Source organism: Callithrix jacchus, chromosome 3 (genome assembly GCF_049354715.1).
Source record: "Callithrix jacchus isolate 240 chromosome 3, calJac240_pri, whole genome shotgun sequence".
In the NCBI taxonomy this organism is placed as follows: domain Eukaryota; kingdom Metazoa; phylum Chordata; class Mammalia; order Primates; family Cebidae; genus Callithrix; species Callithrix jacchus.
The window spans coordinates 154338671-154354996 of NC_133504.1; the positions used below are offsets into that span (position 1 = coordinate 154338671).

General features: G+C 42.9%; 2 protein-coding genes across 4 annotated transcripts in view; one reads left to right on the forward strand and one right to left on the reverse strand.

Annotated features, from left to right (window-relative positions):
• Positions 1–100: 100 nt before the first annotated feature.
• RPL9 (ribosomal protein L9) lies at positions 101–13018 on the forward strand. 3 transcript variants are annotated; one of them, XM_054253424.2, is made up of 8 exons: positions 101–158; positions 605–651; positions 734–849; positions 1374–1469; positions 2542–2674; positions 3981–4061; positions 4538–4654; positions 11794–13018. In XM_054253424.2, the coding sequence occupies exons 2-7, from the start codon at positions 606–608 to the stop codon at positions 4642–4644; spliced, it is 579 nt and encodes a 192-aa protein (XP_054109399.1). In that variant the 5' UTR covers positions 101–158; position 605; the 3' UTR covers positions 4645–4654; positions 11794–13018. The 3 variants fall into 3 exon arrangements, with proteins under 3 accessions (XP_054109399.1, XP_054109400.1, XP_002745952.3); XM_054253425.2 differs by lacking the exon at positions 11794–13018 and adding an exon at positions 4951–5039 and having other exon boundaries at positions 101–524; XM_002745906.7 differs by lacking the exon at positions 11794–13018 and adding an exon at positions 4951–5039.
• KLB (klotho beta) overlaps positions 12070–16326 on the reverse strand; it is a 35821-nt gene continuing 31564 nt past the window's right edge. Inside the window, exons 4-5 of the mRNA XM_035293873.3 lie at positions 13630–14773; positions 12070–12809 (exon numbers count right to left, since the gene is read on the reverse strand). Of these exons, the coding sequence (XP_035149764.3) occupies positions 12421–12809; positions 13630–14773 (1533 nt within the window). The 3' untranslated portion in view covers positions 12070–12420. The remainder of the gene's footprint in view (positions 12810–13629; positions 14774–16326) is intronic.

Here is a 16326-nt window from a genome sequence, read left to right on the forward strand (position 1 = left end):
CGCTCCGTTTATAACAAACAGTCGAGCTACTCCACGGTTGGCTGCTTTAGCCTTGCGTGACGTCGCGTACTCATGACGCTAGACGCAGGCCCCTCCCCTTACGGGATACAAGTACGTGATGAGGAAAGACGTTCCTTCTTTGCCGCGTTTACTGCGAGGTGAGGTTGTTTCTGTGCTCTGGGGGCATTGGGAATCTGAACCCATCAGCTCTGGGAAAGGCTGCGGCGCGGCTCCTACTCTCGGACCCCTTATCCTGTTTGTCCCCCACCTCGGCAAGCGCCGTATGAGCCTGGCGGCGCCGGATGCGAGTCCTATTCTGGGCTTTTTGGCCTATTCCTGCCCCTTAACCTTGTCGGGATGGTGCCGCCCAAATAGGACTTACTGGGTTGAGCTGAGCGGCACTTCCCCCGCTGGTTTTCGTAACGCTCGCTTTGGGGCTGCTCCTTACAGCCCGGGACGCACTGGGGCCCGCTGTCGGTCTCCTGTCCTATATCCTCTCCGGAACTTAGGTCCGGCAGTGTTCGGTAGGAGTGGATCTCTGTGCTGTGTAGTTAGGTGGAAAACAGGCCTTACATCGGCCTCACCCCCAGTGTTTGTGTTTCAGAATGAAGACCATTCTCAGCAATCAGACTGTCGACATTCCAGAAAATGGTATGAGACTTGATGGCTTTTTCTTACATCTTTACTAGACGTTTCAAGCGTTGTGTGATCTGACAAGTGTATTCTCTTCTAGTCGACATTACCCTGAAGGGACGCACAGTTATCGTGAAGGGCCCCAGAGGAACCCTGCGGAGGGACTTCAATCACATCAATGTAGAACTCAGTCTTCTTGGAAAGAAAAAAAAGAGGGTGAGTTTTTTTTCTTCTTCTGATAATTCAGTTGCTTGTTTGGAAGGTAGTTTATAACAGTATCACATTTGGTTGCTTTAACAATTTTCGAATTGAGGTTTAGTGCTTTATTATAGTTTTAAATGTTGTCCAGAATAGCAGTCAGTTTTGCCTTAGTGAAACTGAAAAACCAGATTCCGAACAGTGGATTATATGAAGCTCAAATGTAGTAGTGGTTATCAAAGTGGCACGTCTTAATGGTGTTAGAAACTTGGCTTATTTTCCTCGTGATTGCTTTGTCAGAATCTTCGGAACTGGCAGTAGGTCTTTTAAACCTGGTGATTTAATATTCCAGAAGGGAAATTTGTCATAACTTGTACAAAGTTTAACTGTTGGGAGGATTTATAGGTGGTTGGATTTTTCCGGTTGAAAACCATGTGCTTCGATTAGGGTTAATTCTTGAATCTTAAAGCAATTCGGTAAGTGGTCTGCTCTCTTTTAAGCCTACATATTTCTGGAAAGAATAATTTTTTGTTTTATTACAGCTCCGGGTTGACAAATGGTGGGGTAACCGAAAGGAACTGGCTACGGTTCGGACTATTTGTAGTCACGTACAGAACATGATCAAGGGTGTTACGCTGGTAAGCAGATGGATCAGACTGACTTGTTTTGGAAAGGGAGGTTTCTCACCTGTGTTTTATTTATATAGCATAAGTGATTATTTCAGAGAATGGATTATGCATTTTGTTTGGTGTAATGCACGACCTCTAGAACTTAGCAAAAAAAGTAGGCATCTCTGGGTCTTTAAGATCAAGTGATACAGCTGAGAGTAAAGACCAGATGGGTACAACATGTTTGGCATTTCATTCTGTTTTTTGAAATCAAGACTGCAGTCTCGCTGTTTTGCCCAGGCTGAACTCCTGAGCTCAAGCGATGTTCCCATCTTGGCCTCCCATAATACTGGGATTGCAGGCGTGAGCTACCACGCATGGCTAGATGGCTGCAACTTTTAAAAAGTAGGCTAATGGTGAATTTTCACACCTTCAAATTGCCTTTTTTTAAACAGGAACTCTGCAGTTGCAGTACATAGGACAGGCTTTGATTACCAGTTGACAATCAGATCTCACCTTCAGGACCCCTTGTTGGGATAGAACAAGATGTAGTTTCTGAGTTTTCTCTATTGCTGTAAATGTATGTCACTCTTCTTTCCAGCCCACCGTTTCTCCCCTCAAGATAAAAAGTTCATGCTGAAATGGTTTTCTTTGCATTATGCCTCTAGAGTGCACCTGATAATGGCAACCTGTACATCTATTATAAATCTGTTAAGATTCCGCCATCTACCCTTGCTCCCAGACAGGCAGGGGCACTGTCTTTGGCCTCAATTCTTGCCACGTGGTGTACCTTAGTAACTCAGTAAATGTTAGTCTAATGTCGCTTTGGGGTTCTCATTAAAAGAAGTTAGCATCTTTTACTGGGGGCATACGGGATAGTGAAATAAATGCCTCCATAAGGAACTTTACAGTCTACTGAATAGAACAATGTTTGTAAGGCTTGGTTCAAGTGACACTTGTTAGAAAATCTTGACAGAGTGTTACATTTTAAAATAAGTATAATCATAGAAAATTTAAAAAGTATTAAAAAATATTCCTCAGCGGGATGGGGGCAGAAAAAAATATTCCTCAGCATTGCTAATTGCTTATTTATTTAACATAGGGCTTCCGTTACAAGATGAGGTCTGTGTATGCTCACTTCCCCATCAACGTCGTTATCCAGGAGAACGGGTCTCTTGTTGAAATCCGAAATTTCTTGGGTGAAAAATACATCCGCAGGGTTCGAATGAGACCAGGTATGTGCATACCCTCAGATAGAATTGAGACATTTTCCTTCATATTTTTCTTCTCCTCCATTTCCGCCTCCTTTATACTTCCATGTGTTTGCTCTGAGTGAAACGGTATTTTAGAATTGTCTCTTGATTATGCTTACAACTGTTGGTGCTACTTGGGGGTTTATATTATTATATTGATTACAATTGCAGAAAGTTGATACACTGGAGTAGTTTGCAGTGGTGGTTGTATTTAATTGCCAAATGAGATCTTAAAGATTTGATTTACAAAAGGTGTATATAATGGTGTGTATTTATGGAGCACAGTGTCATGTTTTAATACATGTATATTCTGTGGAATGACCAAATTAGGCTAATTAACATATCCATAACTCCACTTCTTCATGGTAAGAACCTTTAAAATCTAAAGAAAACCACATGAATAGTGGTTAATAGCTTAGCTTCAGTTTCAGCTTTCACTATCCACATTGGGCAGATCATCTCTCTGTAGCTTAAAATTGTAAACATCTTTGATTAAATGAGTTAAAGTTAAAAAACATACCAGTACACACGTAGTACATAGTAAACACTGAATTTAAAAATTTTTAGTTTAGTACTTTTTTATTTGAGGCATGGTCTTGCTCTGTTGCCCAGGCTGGAGTGCAATGGCTTGATCTCAGCTCATTGCAGCATCCACCTCCTGTGTGCAGGTGTTTCTCCCACCTCAGCCTCCCCACTAGCTGGGACTATAGGTGCAAATTTTTTGTAGAGGCAGGGTCTTGCTATGTTGTCCAGGCTGGTCTGGTACTTGTAGGCTCAAGCAGTTCTTCCACCTTGGCCTTTTAAGGTGCACCTGGTTCAGCCTCTTGATGCATTTTTGTTCCATTGGGGTGGGAGGGGTGGGAAGAAGGGAGATTATTAGTATCAAATTAATGGCACTCCAAAAATAATGCCACGATATTAGCTATGCTCAGCAACATTTAATGAGAACCCATATGTAAAAATAAACTAAGACTTGGTACAAAGCTTTGTACAACTAAATCCTGCTATTCAAGTATCTTAATTGAATCACCAAAGGAATAACCACCATGGGACTGTGATTTATTCAAGTAGGAACACAAATAAAGTTACAGTACAGCTAAGGCAGGTGCTGTAAAACCAAAATCTTAAAGAAAGGTTCATGGCCGGGTGCAGTGGCTCATGCCTGTAATCAAAGGTTCATTTGGCGCATGGAGTTTTACATGGAATCAATTAATGCCTCTGCAATTTAAATATTTTTTACACAGATCTGGTTTTGTATTGATGCTATGTAAATACCCTCTGCTTTTAGGTGTTGCTTGTTCAGTATCTCAAGCCCAGAAAGATGAATTAATCCTTGAAGGAAATGACATTGAGCTTGTGTCAAATTCAGGTTTGTATGTTTAGTATGTCTAATTATGCCTACAAGTTTTCATTTGATTAGCTTTTTAAATTACGAAAATAAAGAGGTAACATTCTGAAATTGTAAGTAGAGGATATAATAAAATCCTTATTTTTTTTTTGAGACGGAGTTTCGCTCTTGTTACCCAGGCTGGAGTGCAGTGGTGCAATCTCGGCGCACTGCAACCTCCGCCTTCTGGGTTCAAGCAATTCTCCTACCTCAGCCTCCCAAGTAGCTGGGACTATAGGCTGCGCCACCATGCCCAGCTAATTTTTATATTTTTAGTAGAGACGGGGTTTCACCATGTTAACCAGGATGGTCTCGATCTCCTGACCCAGTGATCCACCCATCTCATCCCCACAAAGTGCTGGGATTATAGGCGTGAGCCACCACTCCTGGCCCTGAAATTCTTTCTTTTTAAGATTGGTTAGGTTGATGTGTTAATTGCTTTATCTTCATTGCTGTAGCGGCTTTGATTCAGCAAGCTACAACAGTGAAAAACAAGGATATCCGGAAATTTTTGGATGGTATCTATGTCTCTGAAAAAGGAACTGTTCAGCAGGCTGATGAGTAAGACCTTAGAGGTAGGTTCTTGTAGTTTTATTACTGCTTTAGTTGAATGAATGTCTTAATTTACTAAGAGACTTAAACCAGAGTTGTTATAATGGAAAATGGAGCGTTAAGGATTCTGGAACACAGTAAATTTGACAGAATAAGAGATGGAATTGGCATGCATTTTACTATGTGTATAGTTTACTATGTATAAGTCATAGTCTTGAGGTATGTTTTAGATTATTTAGAATAGTACAAAAAAAGATTACTACTTTTCTGGGCAGGGGCACTGATAGGAATTAACAGATATTTTTGTTTCTTTTTACAGTTGTCCAGCTACAGAAACAAGATGCCTATCGTAGCTAAGACCTACTTGTGATACTTAAATGATGCAATAAAAGACCTATTAATTTGGAACTTTTTCTTAAACCATTTATCCGTTTTTTAGCTAGTTTTTCTCCCTCATGGAACAAGGGGAATCTGGCTTGAAGGAATAGCAAGGATATATTTTAGGCACGAGGAATATTGCTTCAGTGACAGGCAAACATGAGGCCGTTCATCATTGCATATAGCACTTTGAGACCACCCTGAAGGTATCTAAATTTGCTGAGGCATGAATTTGAATATTTGGTAAGGCAGGTTGTTCTAGTTAGTTTTAAAAAAACAGCTGAGGAGTGGAACAAAGTGATACAGCATCAGTAAGAATTAGAAGGTGCATTTGGTTTGGTTCATGGTCTCAATAATCTTGTCCTTTACCCTACCTCTGCCATTTACTCCCATACCCTAGAACTTGTTTTTAAAAATGTTTAACCCTTCTATAATCTCTTAATTCCATGTGTCACATTTTAAATATGGTATGAGACCACCATAACTAGACTTAGGTTAACATGGTGACTGCCCTCCCCATCCCCAACCCTTCCTGAATTCTACATCTCATTTGATGGAAGCTAATTTCTCAGGCAAAATTTAACATTCATCATTGATCAAATGCATCAGGAAAACAGGTATCTTCATTGTAAGGTACGTTCAGATACTTTATCAGAAAAAGTAACTAAAAGGAGAGCCATAGCAACCAGTTGGAATATGTGTATCTAAGATCTTACAAGGTCTTGCTCAGTTGCCCAGGCTGGAGTACAGTGCCATAGTCGTAGCTCTGTAACTTCAGACTCCTGGACTCAAGTGATGCTCCTGCCTTCCTCAGCCTCCTTAGTAGCTAGAGCTACAGGCAGGCACTGTCAAATCTGTTTTATTGTTTTTTGTTTTTTGTTTTTTTTTTTTTAGCATAGATGGCGTCTCATATTGCCCAGGCTGGTCTTGAACTCCTGGCTTTAGGTGTTCCTTCCACTTCACCTCCTAAAGGGCTGGGATTACAGGTGTGGGCCACCATGCCCTATAAATCTTAGATCTTGATTCAAGTACACCAACTGAATATATGATATTCAGGAATCTGATGACTATTTAGGTTTTTAAGAAATTGGAGGAAATGATAAATCTAGAAATAATCTGGGATGGGGTTGTAGGCAATGATGGGATCAACATGAAATAAGGTCACATCCCCTGAAGAGTTGGGAAATAAGGCTTATTAAATACAAATTTCTTACAATGTAGAAAATGAAACAACCTGTATTTTACCTGGATTGCTGTGGCAGTCTTAACTGGTTGTCTTCTATTATTTACAGCAACAACCAGGGTACTGAGTTTGAAATGGATTATAGCACGTTTCAAATTCTGTAATGGGTTTTTTCCCTTTTTTCTTTTTAAAATAGCTTCCCCATTGCACCTGCAGCTGTTTTTAACCCAATCTTTCTGACTTATGCACTATAGCTGAATTGACCTGGCTATTCCTTGATACCAAACACTCTGCCATTAAGCCTTTAAGTTATTTTTTTCCCTTTGGAATGCTCTCAGCTGAGCTGTGTGGCTAACTTGCTTACCTGCAGGTCTATTCAGTGAATCCTGCCTTGACCACACTATTAAAAATAGTGGCACCACCTCCGTTAGCTTGTGCTACTGTCTCCTTACCCTTCTCCACTTGTTTTTGTTTATAGCATTTATAAATTTAATATTTACAGTTTGCCTTGTTGTGTATTGATTATTTGCTTTTTCCTGCTAGAATGTAACCTTTGGAAGGATGTAAGTTTGTACTCTGGTGTATTCCAAGTATTTAGAACAATGGCATGTAGCTGTTAACTGAGTGAATGGTTCCTGGATTGCCAGGGACTCATTTACAGCAGTGGGGTTGGAAGGGAGATGTTTTGGAAGGTACTGACAGGATTTCAAAACAATATGAGGCTAGTGGGAGAGGTTTCCAAGTGGCAATATTATAGTGGGATGGAGGTGTTAATGAGGATCAGCTTATGGGTAGTAGCTGCTGTGGGAGTAAATGAGGTTTCTCGGCATGAAATGGATTGGTATGCTGGGTGTGACCTTCATAGGATAACTTAGAGGCTGGTTGTAGGTGAACTGATTTTTTTTTTGTTGTTGTTGTTGAGGTGGAGTCTCACTCCATAGCTCACGCCATTGCACTCCAGCCTGGGTAACAAGAGTGAAACTGTCTCAAAAAAAAAAAATTATAAAAACAGTGCAAAAGTGCTTATCCATAGTAAACACAGAAGACAAGTTTTCCTAGGACAACTATGCTTATTTATTATACCCAAGTTCTTTACAGTTTGAGTGTAATAAAACTGGAGTGCAGTCATGCAATTCTGGCTCACTGCAACCTCCACCTCTCAGGTCCCTGTTCAAGCACTTCTGCCTCAGGCTCCTAAGTAGGTCGGAGTACAGGAATGTGCCACCATATCCAGCTGATGTTTGTATTTTTAGTAACCATGTTAACCAGCCTGGTCTTGAACTCCTGACCTCATGATCCACCTGCCTTGGCCTCCCAGAGTGCTAGGATTACAGGTGTGAGCCATCATCCCTGGCCTGATTTTTTTTTTTTTTAAATTAAATAACTTGGGTATAATAAATAAGCATAGTTCTCCTGGGAAAACTTCTTCCTTGTCTTCTGTGTTTACTATGGATAAGCACTTATGCACTGTTTTTATAATTTTTTTTTTTTGAGACAGAGTTTCACTCTTTGTTATCCAGGAGTGCAATGGTGTGATCATGGCTCACTGCAACCTCCGCTCCTGGGTTCAGGCAATTCTGCCTCAGCCTCCTGAGTAGCTGGGATTACAGGTGCAGGCCACCATGCCCAGCTAATTTTTTGTATTTTTAGTAGAGACGGGGTTTCACTATGTTGACCAGGATGGTCTCGATCTCTTGACCTCATGATCCACCCACCTCGGCCTCCCAAAGTGCTGGGATTACAGGCTTGAGCCACCGCGCCCGGCTTGTTTTTATAATTTTTAGATGTGAGTGTCCGCATATTTTTGAGAGGGGATCTTTGTCACCCAGGTTGGAGTACAGTGGCTAGATCTTGGCTCACTGTAACCACTGCCTCCCAGGCTTAAGCTATCCTCCCACCTCAGCCTTCTGTGTAGCCAGGACCACAAGTATGTGCCACCATGCCTGGCTAGTTTTTTGGAGAGACAGGGTTTTGCCATGTTGTCATAGCTGGTCTCAAATCTCCTGAAGTCAAGCAATCCCCCCCCCCCCCCCCGGCCTTGGCCTCCCAAAGTGCTGGGGTTACACAGGTGTGAGCCATCACACCTGGGCCACTGTTTAAAAAACCTACCTGGAAGTAACATACCAGCTTGGTACACAACTAGGCAGAAAGGGGTTCAGGGGAGGCAGTCTTGGGGCAGAGCCCATTTACAATGCCAAACGCATTCACATTCTACTGTTCTTAAAATTGACTAGATTGTTAGTTGAATACAAGTAGTCAGCATGAACCAGTTTATTTTAAATAAATTACATTGAAAATTAAACATGTCACAATGTACTGGCCTCATTTTCCAGAGGCTCTTTAAATACAGTTGTGCTATTTCCAGGTTATACTGAATATACCATAGAAACAAGTTTTTTCACGACACAGCTCAGAAAAGCTTAAATTCCGAAGATGTTACCTATTTGCTCCTTTCAACAGGGATCAGCAGTTTCTCATCAGCCTTTCATGGTTTTTAGATGAGTTTATGATAAACCTGAATATTTAGTATGAAACCATGAACCAGATTTTATTTATTTATTTATTTTATTTTTGAGACGGAGTTTCGCTCTTGTTACCCAGGCTGGAGTGCAATGGTGCGATCTCGGCTCACTGCAACTTCCACCTCCTGGGTTCAGGCAATTCTCCTGCCTCAGCCTCCCAAGTAGCTGGGATTACAGGCAAGTGCCACCATCCCCAGCTAATTTTTGTATTTTTGGTAGAGACGGGGTTTCACCTTGTTGACTAGGATGGTCTCATCTCTTGACGTGATCCACCCACCTCAGCCTCCCAAAGTGCTGGGATTATAGGTGTGAGCCACTGCACCATGAACCAGATTAAATGGTTAACCTAATTTGTTAGTGGTTAAAAAAAATTGAAGGATTTTTGGATTCTTGTGCAATAACAGCTTAAAAACTGGTAATTACCAAGTGGCAGAGAAGGAGGACTCTTGAGTACTGGGTGAGGAACTTTACTATTTGGGGGAGTTTATAGTAAACCAGCAAGTTAGAAAAGGGGGGGACATGCTTTAAGCCTAAGTTTTTTTCTTTTGAGACAGTTTTGCTTGTTAATCAGGCTGGCGTGCGATGGCTCCATCTCGGCTCACCGCAACCTCCGCCCCCTGGGTTCAAGCAGTTTTCCTGCCTCAGCCTTCCAAGTAGCTGGGACTACAGGCACGCACCACCATGCCCAGCTAATTTTTGTATTTACTTTAGTAGAGTCAGGGTTTCACTCTGTTGGCCAGGATGGTCTCGATCTCCTGACCTTGTGATCCACCCTCCTTGGCCTCCCAAAGTGCTGGGATTATAGGTGCGAGCCACCACTCCCCACCTAAGCATAAGCTCTTAATGTGAAAAAGACAAATAGTGAAGGTTAATGGATTTGTGAACTGTGAATATGAGATACTTTAATCAAAGGCCAGGGAGATAGAAAGCAAAACCTGAAAGATAAATTCCAAGTTTTTGTTACTTCTGTGACCGACTGCATTTCTTTTCAAGACATTAATGTTAGAGAGAGATTAATGAGTTGCCCAGCTGACAGAATTTTCACTGGAGTTCTTAGGTCAGGGTGAATCAGTGTAGTACAAAGGGGAAAAAACCCAGCCAAGGGATTCTTTTAAATGACTTGGTGTTTGTATATAGTTAGTGTAATAAAACAGAATTGACTAGTAGTATGCATAACCTTAGGCACATAGTTCTCAGAGGTAAATATTAATATTTAAAAGTTCCTTGTAAATGATACCTCAAAACTGCCAAGTTTGGGGTAGTGGGTGCAGCTGGGGGCAAGGAGACTAGAGAAGAATAAAGCAGAATTTTACTGTTTCTGTTTGGCAGGCCAAATAGCAAACTGATTTCTCGTCAGGTTTGCATTTACTTGAATTGACTAATTGTAATTTCTCTTTACAGTATCCTGGAAACTTGTTCATTAGCAATTAGAATTTCAGTTGGGTACTGAATTTAGCTTCAGACATAGGTGGACCTAGATCATAATCAAAACTGCCTTAATTTAATCAGGCTTTATAACAACATTTCCTGTGACTGTTAAGGTCTAAGTTGCTGGAGTGAGCAGACAGGGACTGGTTACTGTGTGCAATGGATGTTAAATGTTGACTAACAGAATAGGTATAAATAGGGGCATATTTAAGTTTTCTTCCTCAATTGTACTTTATACACTGAACAAGTCTCAAGGACAGATTTCATTTCCCAAAATGTCAAATAATCCAAGTTCAGTTCTAGTAATTTACTTAACCCTAGCCCAAAAGGGTGTTACATAAAACTAATTCAGACCATCAGCATTCTGAAACGTTGCTATACTTGCAGTATAGCAACTTTCTTATATTCACAGAGTTGAGTCTAGCTTTCCTTCATCCTGTGATCTTTCCATGAGATGACTTTTGGAAATTATGGTTTTTTTTTTCTTGAGGGACAGTCTTGCTATATCATCCAGGCTGGAGTGCAGTGGTGTCATCTCAGCTCACTGCAACTTCAACCTCCTGGCTTCCTAGTAGCTGGGATTACAGGAGGTGCCCGCCACCACGCCTGGCTAATTTTTGTATTTTTAGTAGAGATGGGGTTTTGCCATGTTGGCCAGGGTGGTCTTGAACTCCTGACCCCAGGTGACATGCCCACCTTGGCCTCCCATATGCTGGGATTACAGGTGTGAGCCATCATCATGCCCAGCTGGAAATTGTTATTTTTTTTAATTGAGACAGTTTTTTTTTTGAGGCGGGGTTTTGCTCTTGTTTCCCAGGCTGGAGTGCAATGGCGCGATCTCAGCTCACCGCAACCTCCGCCTCCTGGGTTCAGGCAGTTCTCCTGCCTCAGCCTCCTGAGTAGCTGGGATTACAGGCACGCGCCACCATGCCCAGCTAAATTTTTGTATCTTTAGTAGAGACGGGGTTTCACCATGTTGATCTGGATGGTCTCGATCTCTTGACCTCGTGATCCACCCGCCTCGGCCTCCCAAAGTGCTGGGATTACAGGCTTGAGCCACCGCGACAGTTTCACTCTGTTTTCAGGTGCCAGACTGGAGTGCAGTGGCGCGATCTTGGCTCACCGCAACCTCCTAGGTTCAAGCAATTCTCCTGCCTCAGCCTCCCGAGTGGCTGGGACTACAGGCACATGCCACCATGCCCAGCTAATTTTTTTATTTTTAGTAGAGGCGGGGTTTCACCATGTTGACCAGGATGGTCTTGATCTCTTGACCTCGTGATCCACCCGCCTCGGCCTCCCAAAGTGCTGGGATTATAGGCGTAAACCACCGCGCCCGGCCAGGAAATTGTTATTTTTAAGAATCAAGTCTAGTAAAAGATTACAAATTAGATGTTCTGTAGATGATTTCCTTTTCTTTAGAAAAATGAAGGGCTTGATGCTCTTAAGAATCTGTTGTAACTGGCTTAGACAAGCACTACTTACCCTATTGTATGTTTTTTTCCATTTTATAACAACCCTGACCTAAAGGGGAAAGTACGTTGTTAGAAGTGACAGAATATATATTATCTATCACTGACTATCCAGCTTGAAGAAGAGTGTTGAATCTCTGTTAAAGTATTTTAACAAAGTTTTGCTTGTTTTTTTGAGACAGTCTCAGTGTTGCCCAGGCGAGTGGAATGGCCCGATTTCAGCTCAGTGTAACCTCCGCCTCCTGCGTTCAAGCAATTATCCTGCCTCAGCGCCCCCCAAGTAGCTTGGATTACAGGCACCTGCCACCATGCCTGGCTAATTTTTATATTTTTAGTTGAGACAGAGTTTCACCATGTTGGCCAAGTTGGTCTCAAACTCCTTACCACAGGTGATCTGCTTACCTTGGCCTTCCAAAGTGCTGGGATTACAGGTGTGAGCTACCATGTCCAACCCGAAGTTTCATGTTTAAAAAATAATTTATTGTACTACAAGTAGGTATTGGTAGAGATGAAAGCTAGAGCAGAATGATGGAATACAGTTCATGAAACTTCAAGAAGCAATGTGTCATGTAATCTTCATAGCTTACTGTCAGGATGAAGCCTTTATCTTTACAGCTAAGAACTGAATTCACCGATGTCAACACCTAAGGGAAAGTTTGAACCATGCAGTAGAGACATTGATTGTCATCACCTTGGTTACAGCTGTATCTCATACTGTCTGTCTTTAATACAGGTGTATCTCCTGTAAGTTACCAGCATATGAAACTGGAATGAATTTTTAAACTGTCTATCATGCAGACAAGATCAGTTTAGCTAAGAACTCTCTTGTGCTCTTTCTTTAATGGTATGTGTTGTAAGTTCTTAGCTTTCCAAAACTTTCTTCTCTTTTGCTTATGAAAAATGGTAATTAATAAGAGTAGAACCAGGGTGGAGAAGAAGCAACAACCTAAGAATATCAGTGGTTTCTTCTGCGCAAGGAATAAGCAGACAGTGCACTCTGTGTTTCTTTGTATCTGATTGCATCTAGAAGTACTGTTCTCAGAAGGAAAGCCACTGCTGCTGATCACTTTGTTGTAAAACTGTATTGAGGATTTAGCTTTAAAATCAGATGTGAAGAATCCAAATCTGGGTTTAGATTTCTCTTCAGTCAGTTTGAATGCATAATAGCCTTTGATTCTGACTTTATCAATCAGGTGTGCTGAAAAACATCAAATTAACATTAATCACAAATGGACTATGAAATATCTTTCAATAAGAATTTAGTTTTCATTGAAACAAGCTAAAATTATGCCCATAAAAGTAGTGATTTCTATTAGAGGTGGGTTTTTTTTTGACATTTATTCTTTTATGATCTATGTAAAGGATAAGGTGAAAATGTATATGTTAATAATTTAAGTCTAAAAGAAATCTGTAGTAAAACTTTGATTCATAAATAATCCAAAAACTCTTGGAGGAAAAAGCAAACTTAAGCAGAGCTGAAAAGGTTGAAACTTTCGTTTAAGGGGTCACAAGCAGAAAAATGTCACCTATTTGGCCTGATTCAGATGTGCTCTGGTGAAGCCCAGGAATCACACAGTTGGTTTCTCCCACTCACTTTTGCTTGCTTAGGCTACCATGATGTGATTATTTCACACTGCATGCCTGTATCTAAACATTTCATGTACCCTATAAATATATATACCTACTGTGTACCCACAATTTTTTTAAAAAAGCCTAGCAAGCATGCTGAAAAGTAATCCAAAACAGATGGCAGTGTTTATCTTGGGGAGTGAGATTTCAGGTGATTTTAAAAAAACTTTCTTCACCTGCCCAGTTTCTCTAATGGGTCTATTACTTTCAGGGCTTAAAAATTTTTTCAAAACTCCCATAGTCCAGTTTTCAGAACAAAATTCAATTGACTGGACTTGGGTGCCACAAATCCGATGTTGTCAGGCACCAGCCTGCTCCGTTCATTCTTTGTTCATGTCAGGTAACAGGAATTTTGCTGTGCCCAGTGTCTAAACGGGCCCCGCCCTTACCTTTCAGCACTTCCTGGAGGTACTTCTCCAGGTAGTACTTCCGGAGTCGGTCATCCTCCGGAGCCTGGTCGTCAATGCCGATGGCCGTGATGTAAATGTCTATATCGCCGTAGTTCCTCTGAACCCACCGCAGCAGCTTGCGCGCCCCCCAGGGAATCACAGCCAGGCGCGTTGGGGAGCTCAGTCGGGTGATGTCCTGCAGAAACTGGATGTCCCTGTCCGAGTCGTAGCGGCTGCCGGCCAGCTGTTGGTGCATCACGAACCTGGTGGTGAAGTGGTTGAGTGCGCAGAAATCGACCGCGCCCTTGAGCAGCCTTCTGTTGGCCTCTGTGAGGCGCGGCAGCGTGGAGCTGGAGAGCCCCCTCCGGTGCTTGGAGGCGATGTACTCCTTCATGGCAGCGGGGTAGTCCCCGGTCTTGAAGAGCGGTTCGGCGAACCAGGCGATCTCAAACTGCAGGAAGCGCTCGGCCGCTGTCCAGTGGGAGTCGGCGTAGGGGTTGGCGGGTTCCGCCCAGTCCGCGTGCAGCGACAGCGACACGGCCCCGCTCTGGGACGGCCTGAACTCCCGGTCGTAGAGGTGCCAGGCCAGGGCGTGGGCCACCAGCAGGTTGTGCGCCGCCCTGTAGGTGTCGTTGCCAGAGCGGTTGTAGATGTCGCTCAGCCGGTTAGGCTCGTTGATGGTGATCCAGAGCTTCACCAGGTCCCCCAGCTCCTGGAAGCACAGCCCCGCATAGGCCTGGAAGGCCTCGGCCGTCCATGGGTTCAGCCACCCCCCGCCGTGCAGCAGAGGGGCAGGGAGGCCTAGGTGGGCATGGGTTGGATAGTACAGGGTGACCATCGCAGAGATGCCAAGCTTCAGTCCCTCAGTGACTAGGCACCTGTAGTACCTCAGGGCCTGTCGGTTCACCACTGACAGGTTGCCAGTGGGAAGGACCGAGGCCCAATCCAGAGCAAACCGGTAGTGGGTGACTTTCATCATTGCCAACATCTTAAGTTGTTTTTTGATGTTCACAAAATCTGTGCATTGAGCGGGTCGTGTTTTCAGCCTCACCCCTTCCACTCGGTGCAGCAGTCTGTTCCCAGTGGCGTTCCACACGTACAGGTGAGGATCACTGAACTGTGGGGATGAAGCCACAGACTCGGGCTGTGAAAAACAAGCTCATTCAGGTCAGGCATGTGCTGGCAGACAGAGGCTCCTAGCATATGCGGTTTGCGAGGCCTGATCTTTTTCTGCTTCTCACTGACCAAAGAAGAGATAAATGGGGTATGTGCCCTTCATATGGACCTGGCTGCTCTGGCTGTTCTGGTGATGTCAGAGCAAAGGCCTGATGAAACAGCCTCTCTTCCAGCTTCCCCGCCCTGTTTTGTATTGTTTTGTTTTTGAGACGGAGTCTCTTTCTGTTGCCCATGCTGGAGTGCAATGGTGCCATCTCTGCTCACTGCAACCTCTGCCTCCCGGGTTCAAGTGATTCTCCTGCTTCAGCCTTCCAAGTAGCTGAAATTACAGGTATGTACCACCATGCCCCGCTAATATTTTTGTGTTTTTAGTAGAGATGGGGTTTCACCATGTTGGCCAGGCTGGACTGGAACTCCTGACCTCAAGTGGTTGTCCCAATTTGGCCTCCCAAAGTGCTGGCATAACAGGCGTGAGCCACCTTGCCAGGCCTCTTACAGCCCTTGAAATCTCCCAGGGAGACCAGAAAACAGGAGGAGCCACACCCAGGCCCTGGCTTGGAAAACAAGTTGTTTGAGAAAACATTGGGAAGCCATTTTCCAGTTCATTTGACTTTAAACCCCAGGTTATGTGATGGGGTTTGATGTGAGTCTGTTCAAATGCCTCAGGAAATTGGCTTGGTACCCTCAGTTAAAAGCAATTACAAAAGATAGATTCCAAACCCTGCCATAAACAGAAGACAAAGTTGAAATTCCCATTGTAGAGATTTCACTGAGAAGACAAGGCTAGTTGACCCCAGGCACAATTCCTAAAAGAGGCCGGTGAGATAGGGTAAGCAATGACTCCTTGCATTTGCTGAATGCAGCTTTCTAATTTCTATTTGAAAAGTCCAAGTGACATCACATTTGCATCCATCATGTCTTCCTGACCCATGTGCCTGTGAGAACATAGCATTGATTCATCCAACAGAATGCTGACACATTTTCTATGCAAGGCGTTTGGGTGGGTTATGGGTGGAAAGGACAGTAGAATATCCCCAGAAATCCCCAAGGTTGACACTTGGATCTGATAGTGTCTCATTCCCTGTCTCTTCATGAAGGAGAGAGCCCTGGACACCGGTTCTAGTTCTGCCCTTTTGAAACTCAGCCTTGGCAACTATATAGTGATGGAGTAATCGCACCCACCTCACAGGTGTGCTGTGAGGACTCTGACTCTGGGAAGGTGCTCTGGCAACTCTAATGCACTATACAAACACAATGTAGTCATGACTTGCGTTTCATTTTCCCTAGTGGCAATAATTGCCTACTAGGCCCTTGAGTCTAAATTAAAACAAAGCCCTTGACTTAAAAACATTTCCAAATTCAGGATTAATAAGGGAAAATAAAAGTTCTGTACTTGTTTTAAAGTTCATTTTTTCCCCTCATGACTGAATTTAAACACACCAGGAAAAAACGATAATTAACCTTTGGTAAATATTTTCCTTCTAATTGTTTTTTTGTGTCATCTTTCATAGTTTAATTACA